The following is an 11,500-nucleotide window of genomic DNA, read 5'->3' as shown; positions in this document are numbered from 1 at the left end:
TCGTGTGTTTTCTGGCTAATGCGTAAGTACCATACAATCTTCTGACCGTAAATATCAAAAAAGTTTTTTATCATCTGAAAATAGGTCTAAGGAGCAACATTAAAACGAACAAGAATTATTACATATATGAGGGGGGTTGTCGTTGTCTCTTCTTTAAAACCACGTTATTTACGCTAAAGTTTGAATTTTGTCCCTATTCTGTTAGAACGAATCCTGAAACACAACTGTTATTTAATTAGAACAATAAGAAGCTTTTTTAAAAGTACTAAAAAATCTTAGCATGAATAGTCAGGTGTTTAAAGGTTCATTTCTATTCGATTTAAGTTTTAATGCTGCTCCTTAATTTCAGGTGAAAAAACTATTTTTTTTATTTAATTCCTGGTATTTTAATGTACGCTTGCCGAAGGATATTCATTAATTCGCAGAAATCGTTGCAGATGCTATTGAAAGCCCTGATGGCTTTGATTAATAGCACCTACATTACTTATTTGCTAGTTTGCTGTTTTCTATAAAAATTCGTTCCATTTAAATCAAAATCATTCCTCGCTCAAACAAAACCCTAACTCCAAATTACTAATGAGGCAGTTCTAATATACATTTTCTTTATTTTTAGAAAAATGGATATCCGGAAGTTTTTTTAATCAAAAAATATAAAAAAGGCTAAGTTTGAGGAAACCTCCTCTCCAGAAAATATAAAAGATCTGCAGTTGCCTGGTTTAGATGTCTCGTCATCAACAGCCAAAGAAACTGTAATGGAACAACCTTCAACTTCAAGAAGACTTGTTGAGTTTCAGCAATCCTTACAATCCAAAAACACGATTGTTGATGAAAGTGCGGTTGAAAGTGTTGATTTAGGGAGCTTTTTGGAAAAGCCAGGTATTTCTGATTGTAAAAAATACAAATTGCTGACAAACCCAAGTGTAAACTGTTATTCTCATGATTTCAAGAAAGATGTTTCTATTATTGGTAAAGATACCCGTAAATTTAAGGAAAGCTGGTTGTATGCTTATCCATGGTTAGCGTATTCGACTTCACTAAAAGGCGGGCTTTGTAAATATTGTGTGTTATTTAAGCCAGCCTTGAAGAGAGGCATTTTTGGCTCTTTCGCTGATAAAAGCTCACAAGGACTTCAAACATTTTCATGAAGACGCAAGGAATCATGCCAAATCCAAGTGGCACCACGAAGCTGTAATTGATGCTAATAACTTCGGTGATTCAATGACGATGAAGAAAAAAGAAATCAAAGAACAACTGGATTCTGCTATATCTGATCTTATACAGATGAACCGAAGCAAACTTACATCAATTTTAAAAGCAATTATCTTTTGTGGTACTCACGACATTGCTCTCTGTGGAAATCATTCAAATGGAGGAAACTTTCAAGACCTGCTTCGTTTTCGCATTGAAGCAGGAGATCAAGTCCTTAAAGATCAAATAACGACATATTCAGGAAAAGCTAAATATACATCTCATAGAGTCCAAAATGAGCTAATTAATATGTGGGGGACTATCCTACAAGATACAATAGTCAAAGAAGTGAATGATAGCCAAGCATTCTCTTTGCTAGCAGATGAGACTGCTGATATTAGTGGGAAAGAGCATATGTCAATAGGGGTACGTTACATAGAAACGGATTCAAACGTTGGATGGGTGATCAAAGAAGAATTTATGAGGTTTGCCGAACTTGAAAAATTAGATGCAGGAAGTATTGCTGATGCAATTTTGCATTTCACAGACAAGATAGGACTAGACATGACAAAGCTAATTGGTTTAGGATTTGATGGATGTTCAACGATGGCCGGGAAAGATACTGGAGTTCAACGAAGAATCCGGGAAAAATATCCAAAAGTTGTGTATTTTCACTGTGACTCTCATAGACTGAATTTAGCAGTCAATTACCTCAATATTTTACAAGAAATTAGAAACACAATAGGCAAAATAAAAAAAGTTATCCGATTCTTCAGGGAGAGCACTTTTAGAAGGAATAAGATCCCAAAAATTCCTATTCTGTGTGGTCTGAGAAGTACAGATGCATACGCAACTTTTCAAACAATTGTATTGCAATCAAGGAAGCTTTGAGTCAACTTTCCACTGACAATGAGGCGAACCAAGAAACGCGTTCACAAGCTTTTCAGTTGGATATTGTAACATCATCAGTAGTTTTTATCGTATGTCTAAAAATCATTTCCAGATACTCTTCATACCTTGAGCCAGTTGTAAACAAAATGCAGTCCGTCGATTTTGACCAACATGCTGTACATATGCACGTAAAAGAGAAATTGTTATGGGTTTTTCAAAAGCACAGAGTAGAAGCAGTCATGGACTTTGAAGAAATTTTCACGGAAATACAAGAAACCTGTGATTTACTGGAAATTGAAATCAAAACACCTAGGACAACCGCAAGACAAACTCATCACTCAAACATTTCTATTACTAATCCAATAGATTACTATAGGTTAGCTGTTTTTATTCCTTATTTGGACTCGTTAATTGTGTCACTTGAATCAAGATTCAACGACCACAACAAAACCCCGTCCAAAGGAATTCATATTCATCCCAACATTTTAAAAAACACGGAGAAGGATACATTTGTTAATTCTATGAAAGATCTATCTAAGTTCTATGACAATGAAAATTTAGAAGTGGAAGCAAGAACGTGGTACGATGTGTGGAAAAACAGAGAATGTGGTGAGGATATGAAGCTCATAGATCTATTCTCTGAAACTACATTTTCCCTTCAATTATGAGAGCCCGTGTTAATTATCTAACCATCCCACCAGCAACATGTACTGTGTAGAGATCCTTTAGCACCCTGAGGCAAATTAAAACATGGCTGAGGAGCACTATGAGCGAGGAACGCCTATAAAGTTTGAGCTTATTAAGCATTCACAGGTGTAGAGCTCAATTTGAAAGACCTGGCTATAGACAAATTTTCCAAACAGAAGCGAAATCCAATATTTGCTTTTTCTGAAAAGTTATAATTTTGTGATTTAAAGATCCTTTGTAAGTTTCTTTTCATGAGTTAAATCAATTTTTTTGAGATTTAGATAAATCAAAATCTTAAATCCGATTTTTATTTTTTGAATTTTTAATGATTAAAAATTTTTGATTATGTTGCAAACTCCAGTTTCACTCATTTCACTTTCATGTGGTTCATTTCATTTCACTCATTTGGTTCACAAGAGAGAATTTCGCTAAGAGGGCAAATGTGATCTTTAGCAGAACCCACCAATGTTGACAAAATTTTCTGCCACCATTATGTTTTTTGTCTGTTTTTTTGGTTTTGAAAGCAGGGCCAATATCAAAATTACATTTTACATTTTAAAAGGGAAAATCGTGTGTTTGTACAATAAGGTGTCCTCGAATGTAATTGGAAGAATATACGGATATTCAAGGATATAACGTATTTTTCAATATTTTGCCCCCCCCCCCCTAAAATTCAGCCTATGGGCGCCCATGTTTACCAGTATCCTTATCAAAACAGATGCTGTTTTTTCATGGTCCTTACTGAAACACTGAGCTGTTTAGTTTTTTGAGGGGTTGGTAGAAGGTTCACTGACAGTAGCTATTTTAGGGCAATTAGAATAGATGGCGATACTCTTTTAAATTGAAGATGCATGTTTTAATTTTCTAGTGAATGGACTTTACATTGGTATTTAGAACTGTATTTGACCAATTAAAGTAATATATATTTCATGCTAAAATAAAGTTGCTTCTAATGGCTGGTACATAACTTCAATAAATTTCAGAGCCAGGTCTTATTCAAACCCAGACCCAGGCATCCATGTTAGACCCAGGCAAGACCTTTACCTGGTTTGAACCCCCCCCCCCCCCGAAAATTTGTTTGTTTGACGTAAAACCATTTCCACATATACAAGCACCAAAAACGCGAAAGCAAATCGAAAAGAAAAAAACTAAGGGGCATACCTAAGGATGTGTCATAATATCCTGTGGAAAGAGGGAACATTCTTGTTTTACGAAACTTGTACAAATAAACTTTCAAATAGGGATAAATCAATTTATCCCCATTAACCAACGCCTACAAAAACACCTAATTAAAGGTGTTACGTCGAAAATACGAAACCTGTGTTGTCTGATCTGCTCAAATCGATTGTGTCCTGAGACAGACATCAGGGAATGAGACATCTGTCTTTTACACTATAGTTTGAGATATCTCTATAGAGAAAGCCCTCTTTTCCTGGTCTCTTCATTTGATCTTCCTTTTCTGCCATAACGATCCTTGTTTTATGTGAGTTTACTTGCAAAGGATATAAATTTCTCTCCATCTTTTTATGGTTTTTGTCACTGAGAATGAAAAAACAGGATTTTTCTCACTTTGATGTATTTTCATGGTTTATTGATTCTAATGGGGTCAATGACACATCGTTCAAGGTCAATTTATTTGTTGCTTCATAATTGGTGGGGGGAATTTATTGATCCAGAACTCGACCAGGACAAGTGAATTTCAGAGAAATTGATTTACAAAATCGCTGGGGAGAATGTAATGATGCGATAACGGGAAACAGGATCACGTGTATCCTTCTAAGCCAATCAGGAAGTCGGTTACATCTCATTCTAAGCCAATCAGAGAGTCGGTTACATATGGTTTCCCATTACATCACAATTCACCCTTGAGATTTCGTATATAACGGACATGCGTTGTGATTATTCAGAAAGTTCTGTGACATAATGGATAAAACATTGAATATTATCGACCTTGAAGCCTTGGCTACAGTGATTTATAATGTGAGTTCTGTTTAGTAAATTTTCATAGTTTATTTTAAAATAAAATCATTTTACATAGTCACCCTCCATTAAATTCAAATTCAGGTACCCCCCCCCCCCACACCCACAATACAAACTCCACTATATATTGTTTATACTTGATAGAAAGCTTAAAATACGCTCTTTTTACCTTGTAAACCCCCCTCCTCCCCCCTCTGTTTACGACTTTAATTCTTCTAATAAAAATAACTATGTTTTTGAACTCTCCATTTGACAGCCAACTTTTTGTCAATCCCTTAGCTATTAAGCCACTATGGTTTGACTTAAGGAATATCGTGAAGTTTTAAATAGCTGATAATTACTGTCACCCTTTTAAAGTACATCCTGCATGTTAATCCTTACGTTAGCGGCTTAACCAAAAGGTTTCAAAGAAAAAAGGATACTTTTGATCAAATTAACATCATAGCTTCTTTATCGCAAATTTGACTTTTGCTTTACTGAAAAGGGAGAGGGGTTTTCACCTGTAAAAGAGGGGGGATGGTTAAGAGGGAGAGGGATGTCACTTTCATGTAATATTCATTTTCCATTTTGATTACTCAGTGTTTATATGGAGGGGGGATTTAGGGTTGCAATGCCTCGCTTCTAACACCTTCATTGTAAAGTGAAAACAAAGTGTTTCTTTGCGTGAAAAGTAAGGGGCCGGGATTTCTAAGAAAAAGGTACATAGCTTTATTATGTGTAAATTGAATAGCATTTACGTCTAAGATCGTAAATTTTAGGCCTATAAGCTGCTGGGTTAACAATCTTTTTTCTATTTTAAAGCCTAGAGCCAGGAACATTTAAAAAAAATTTCTAAATGGTAAAAATAAAACTATTGATTTCGATCCTAAGACTACAAACTAGTGATTGTCAACTTTTATTTTTTTTCAAAGTTGTGCAATAAAAACGTATGATTTCCAAGCATAGTATATTTCTCGTAAAATTTTACTATTTGCTTTGCTAAAAAAAGGGGGGAAGGGGGCTTCTTTATGATACATGCTTTCTAGACAAAATTATGGTTAGGGGGTTGGGGGGCACTAATTTTTCTTCTGTAAAAAAGGGGAAATTTATTTCAATACTAAATATTTTCTTCTTTTAAGGACATTTATGAAGAATGTGCACCTCCACCTGAAAAGAGAGCAAGGGAGGGTGAGGCAGCCCCATCAGTGCCAGCCCTATGCAGTCTGGGCAAAAGCCAAAAAGACAATGGGCCATAAGGATGGAAAACCCTGCTGTCTCATCTATGCAAGCCCATGACATCGCTGGCTCGACTGCACAAGTCCGTACCGTCACTGGCCCTACTTCACAAGCCGTAGCCCAATCTGCCCCAGAACATACCGCCACCGACCCGTCCGCTCACCATCATGCTTTACCCGGTCCTTCTGACACTCAACTACAGCCGGAATATAAAAATTAAGCATTTTTACCTGGTTATAGAAATATCTATTTCTTTCAATGTTTTTTTAGCCTTTTCGTTTCATCACAGTAAAAGTGTGTCAAAGATATTAAAATGTTATTTTCTCTATAATCCCACACCCCTTGTTTTAAATTTCTCTGCCCCCCTCCCTCAGAGATATCTAAATATTATGTAATTTTTTTGCTTGTCAAAGAAACCGCTCTTTTTTTAATCTTTCCTATTTTTCTGCCCACCGTAGGCATCTTCGCTATTTTTAACCTCATAATAATATTTTTCGCTAATTTCTAGTTTACTGTTAGAGAATCTTTTATCTCAAAATGCTATTTTTCGCTAGAATATTATAGTTTTAAGGTGCCTAGAAGTAAACCTTTCATTTCATCGCAGTAAAAGCGTGTCAGAGAGATTAAAAGAAATTGTTCCCCCTTTTAAATCAGGTCAATTATCGTATACATTCAGTCTGTTGAAATCTCATAGTGAAGCCAAAAAAGGCACTATATTCCGATCATAATTTCCTCATAGCAAAATCTTTGCGTTATAAACTGCTTTTATTTAAAAACAATTTTCTGTAGACAGAAAGAGTTAGGCTATCAGGTAAAGACCGCGGTTTTTTTCAAATCAGATAAAGATTATTAATATGAAATTTTTTTGATGGGTTGTTTGAACAAAATCAAAACCTTCTATGTCATCTTTTAGATTTATTAAGCTGGAACTTTCAGAATATATATATATAGAGTAGGGAACTAAATGCTACTGCTAAGCGCCTTTTTAAATAATAATCTAATTTTTCAAAAATAGGGATGACTTAAACACTGAAAATAAGCTATTTTTCTTTTATAGGTTGTTCTGGTTCCTTATTCGCAATCTCCCCCCTGCTCGTCAGTTGGAGAAGGAGAAGACATGCCTGTGGAGTTTTGTGACAGTGAAATGTCACAGCAAGGTATCATTAATGAAATTCCTGATAACATTGACAATTTTTTAGCTGATTATTTTAATGTTGATTATAGCGCAGTTGAGCAGGGGGACTTACCTTTGCTAAGTCCAAACACATTACAGCTTTTAAATGATTTTACAAATGAATTAACTGGGAACCCTCCCCCCACTGATTACATACTTCCACTTCAAACAACTGATGTGGCTTCCCATGACTCTATTATTGAATAATGTGGGGGAGGGGGTAGTGATAATATACATGAGAGGGAGGATGGAATGTCTTCAAACAATTCTATTGATGAACAATGTGGGGGAGGGGTGGTGATAATATACAAGAGGAGGAGGTGGGGGAGGGTAATATTCAATTTAAATCATTTCCTGACTTTCAACTCATAAATACAATTTTAAATACGATAGTTGTCTACACTGCAGCTTTTGGGGACCCTTTTAATTCGCTTTTATTTGGTAATTTTGTGTTTGACCCTGTAGAAATTGTTCATGAATATGTAGATAGAATTCGTGCACTGCTATAAAACCAAATTCAGTTGTGGGAGGGGGGTAGGGATTCGATTAAGGTTTAAATTGCTTTGAAGGTATTTTATTTAAATGAGGGAAAAAATGAGGTTTATCATCATTATGTACACACCGAGATGCGAGTGGTCTATCCCAATTTAGAGAATTTTTAGGGTGTTTTTTTCAGAGTGGATAGGCCATATTGTTACGCATCTAGAGAATTATAATGAAAATGGGAGTGGGTCTGTAGTTTTATTTGTTGAAAATTGAAGTGTTAATATCTGTAAATTTAAAAAAGATTTTAATTTAAGAGGGGATGGGGCGTTTGAGGGGTCAATAGTTTTTAAATATAATTCGTCAAACGACATGTACGATTCGTCAAATCCAAATCGTGTTAAAATACATGAAGCCATAGGGGTCTCTTACGCTCATGCGCAACGACATTCTAGTAATACCATGCAAATGTTGGATGTAGTTGAGTCGTTGGGGGTGAAGACTGCATGCGCTCGGCATTGACCAGTCTAATCAAAACAGCGAACGGTGCGATTTCGCGCCTTCGTTACACAAACTGTCCTATGCTCCTATCACCAGATGGCAGATTGACCATTAAAAATCGTAAAATATGTTGGGTTTGCAAGGGGAAATTTGATGATGGTGCTGGAAATGAGAAAAAGAGGAAGGTGATCGACCATGATCATTTGTGGCAGGAAATGACATCGGGAGGGAGTAACTTTAGAGGGGCTGCACATCAATCGTGCAATTTAAACGTTAGACAACAATATTTCGTACCGGTTTGTATATAAAATTCCAATTACGACTTAAATTTCATTTTACAAGCGTTAGCCTGCATTGCCAAGGGAGGAGTTGTAGATAACGCATGGGTGGATGGTTCTTTTTCATGTAACATCATACCCAAATCATCGGAACAGCTACTGCTGCTAGAATTCATGTGGAAAACAGTTGACAAGGGTACATGCCTTAATAAAATCTGTTTTTTACTCTTTCAGCTTCTTTCCCAAGTCCTTAAGTCAATTGATTCAGGTACAGAAATGCGACAATTTTGATTGCTTCCCCCTCCTTAAACAGCGCTTCCCCCTCCTTAAACAGCGCTTCCCCGATGATGAAATGTATGATTTATTAACGTGTAAGGGCATATATGCATATGATTACTAAAACTGTGCCTCGAGGCTAGATGAGGTGTTATTACCACCCATTGAAGCTTTTTATAATTCCCTTACTGAGAGTCAGTTCACCACTAGCGACTATAAATTTGCTAAGTGGGTTTGGGCAAAGGGTGGGTGTAAAATTGGGTGGGATTACTGTAAACTATACTTGGCCAGTGATTTATTGACTCTTCTGGACATTGTGTGCAAAAATACAAATAAAATCAATGGAGAATTGGGGTTGGATTTAGGGTATCATTTTTCCACTCCTCTTTTTAAGTATCCGGATTCGATACTTAAAATCACCAAAGAAGAAATAGGTCTGATCAACGAAGTGGATATCAGCATCTGTTTGTAGAGAGATCAATGAGGGGTGGGTATGTTTTTCACGGGGATCGTATCATGAAAACTGATCCGACCGGATAGCACACAGATGAAAAGTCAGACGCAGTTTTTTGGATATAAATTCCCTTTCTTCGTCGGCAATGTCTCACTACTGTTTGCCATGTGGGAATTACAAATGGCTTAACAATCCATGTGTTTCGAATTTCCCCAAATTTCCCTCCTACGTTTTAAGAATCTCTAGAACACGCTCCTACAAAACAATAAGATCGTTTTAGACTGAGAAGAGAGACTCACAGACGTGTACGACTCGTCAAATCCAAATCGTGCTAAAATACATGAAGGCATAGGGGTCTCTTACGCTCGCGCGCAACGAGATTCCAGTACTACCATCCAAGTGTTGGATGTAGTTGAGTCGTTGGGGGTGAAGACTGCATGCGCTCGGCATTGACCAGTCTAATTAAAACAGCAAACGGTGCAATTTTTCGCCTTCTTTTCACGAACTACCCTATGCTCCTATCACCAGATGAAAGATTGGCCATTAAAAATCGTAAAATGTTGGGTTTGCAAGGGGGAATTTGATGATGGTGTTGGGAATGGGGAAAGAGGAAGGTGATCGACCTTGATCATTTGTGGCAAGAAATTACATCAGGAGGGAGTAACTTTAGAAGGGTTGCACATAAATAGTGCAATTTAAACGTTAGACAACAATATTTCGTACCGGTTTTTATACACAATTCCAGTCGCGACTTAAAGTTTATTTTACCGGCGTTGACCCGCATTGCCAAGGGAGTTGTAGATAACGCATGGATAGATGGTTCTTTTTCAGATAATATCATACCCAAATCATTGGAGAAGCTACTGCTGCTAGAATTCACGTGCAACACAGTTGACAAGGGTAACGCGTGCCTGAATAAAATCCGTTTTTTACTCCGTTTTTTTTAAGTCAATTGATTCAGGTACAGAAAAGCGACAATTTTGATAGGTTCCCCCTCCTTAAACAGCGCCTCCCCGATGATGAAATGTATGATTTATTAACGTGTAAGGGCATATATGCATATGATTACTACAACTCTGCCTCGGGGCTAGATGAGGTGTCTTTACCGCCCATTTAAGCTTTTTACAATTCTCTTAATGAGAGTCAGTGCAACACTATAGACTAAGAATTTGCTAAGAAGGTTTGGGCAAAGGGTGGGATTACTGTAAACTATACTTGGCCAGTGATGTATTGACTCTTCTGTACATTGTGTGCAAAAATACAGATAAAATTTATGGAGAATTTGGGTTGGATTTAGGGTATTATTTTTCCACTCCTCATCTGGTGATGGATTTGATACTTAAAATCAGCAAAGAAGAAATAGATCTGATCGCCGACATGGATCAGCATCTGTTTGAAGAGAGATTAATGAGGGGTGGGTATTTTTTTAACGGGGATCGTATCATGAAAACTGATCAGACCGGACAGCACACCGATGAAAAGTCAGACGCAGTTTTTCGGATAAGAGTTCCCTTTATTAGTCGGCAATGTCTCACTTCTGTTTGGCATATGGGAATTACAAATGGCTTAACAATTCATTTGCTTCGAATTTCCCCAACATTGCTACAGTTGAGGAGAAGGAGGCACAGGGATGGTTTTTTTTAATTGACGGTGAAAGACCCATGGAAATCCATGACTCGGTAAAAGACTTTGTTTTCCCGTGCATAAATAGGCCGGTGGGTACGAACTCTCTGAGCCCCTACAATTTATCTTTAATAGAAGATGGGAGTATGCACTGGGTGCCATCAAAGCAAAAACTTATTGCCGACCTCAACCCGAAACAGAATATCGTTGTACATCACGTGCTATGGAAATGGATGGTGTCCAATGGTTTCAAAGTCACAAAGATTCATAGAGCCCTCCAATTTGATCAAAAGCCTTACATGAAAACGTTTATTTAAACCTTTGTCAGTAAACGTTCACAAGCGAAAACCCAAGTTGAGAAGGACAATTTTCTGGCCTTTTATTCTAGCTAGACATTTATTTGAACAAAGTTTCCAGGAATACAATGAAAAACAGCTCGACGGTGCTTGCTTTCACACGCAGATAATCTAAAAAACAAATTGAAAAAGTTCCCAAGTGGTACAAAAAAAATCCTGTAACTTTTAAAGTATATTAGTTATACAGGGATATTTTCCAGCTTTTGTTTCTTCGTGTTCAACTAGTTTCCCATTCTGGTATCCCACTAGTATCCTACTGGTATCCTCCTTCATCCCATTCTGGTTAAAGCTGCTGCTTTAGCCATCTCCCAAGAAATCCTTAAATAATTAAGCCCTATACCAGAAAAACTAAAAAATTGCAGATGAAAATTAAAAAGGCCCAATAAGACCAACT

General features: G+C 36.9%; 1 protein-coding gene across 1 annotated transcript; it reads left to right on the top strand.

The window, feature by feature from the left end:
- Window positions 1–1,224: 1,224 nt before the first annotated feature.
- LOC148939673 (52 kDa repressor of the inhibitor of the protein kinase-like) lies at window positions 1,225–2,079 on the top strand. Its single transcript, XM_089106943.1, has one exon. The coding sequence runs from the start codon at window positions 1,225–1,227 to the stop codon at window positions 2,077–2,079; it is 855 nt and encodes a 284-aa protein (XP_088963069.1).
- The last annotated feature ends 9,421 nt before the right edge of the window (window positions 2,080–11,500 follow it).

Source organism: Artemia sp. Qi Xiang Cuo, chromosome 21 (assembly GCF_049724085.1).
Source record: "Artemia sp. Qi Xiang Cuo chromosome 21, ASM4972408v1, whole genome shotgun sequence".
NCBI lineage: Eukaryota > Metazoa > Arthropoda > Branchiopoda > Anostraca > Artemiidae > Artemia > Artemia sp. Qi Xiang Cuo.
The sequence above is the reverse complement of the archived record's forward strand: the minus strand, read 5'-3'. Positions and strand labels throughout refer to the sequence as shown.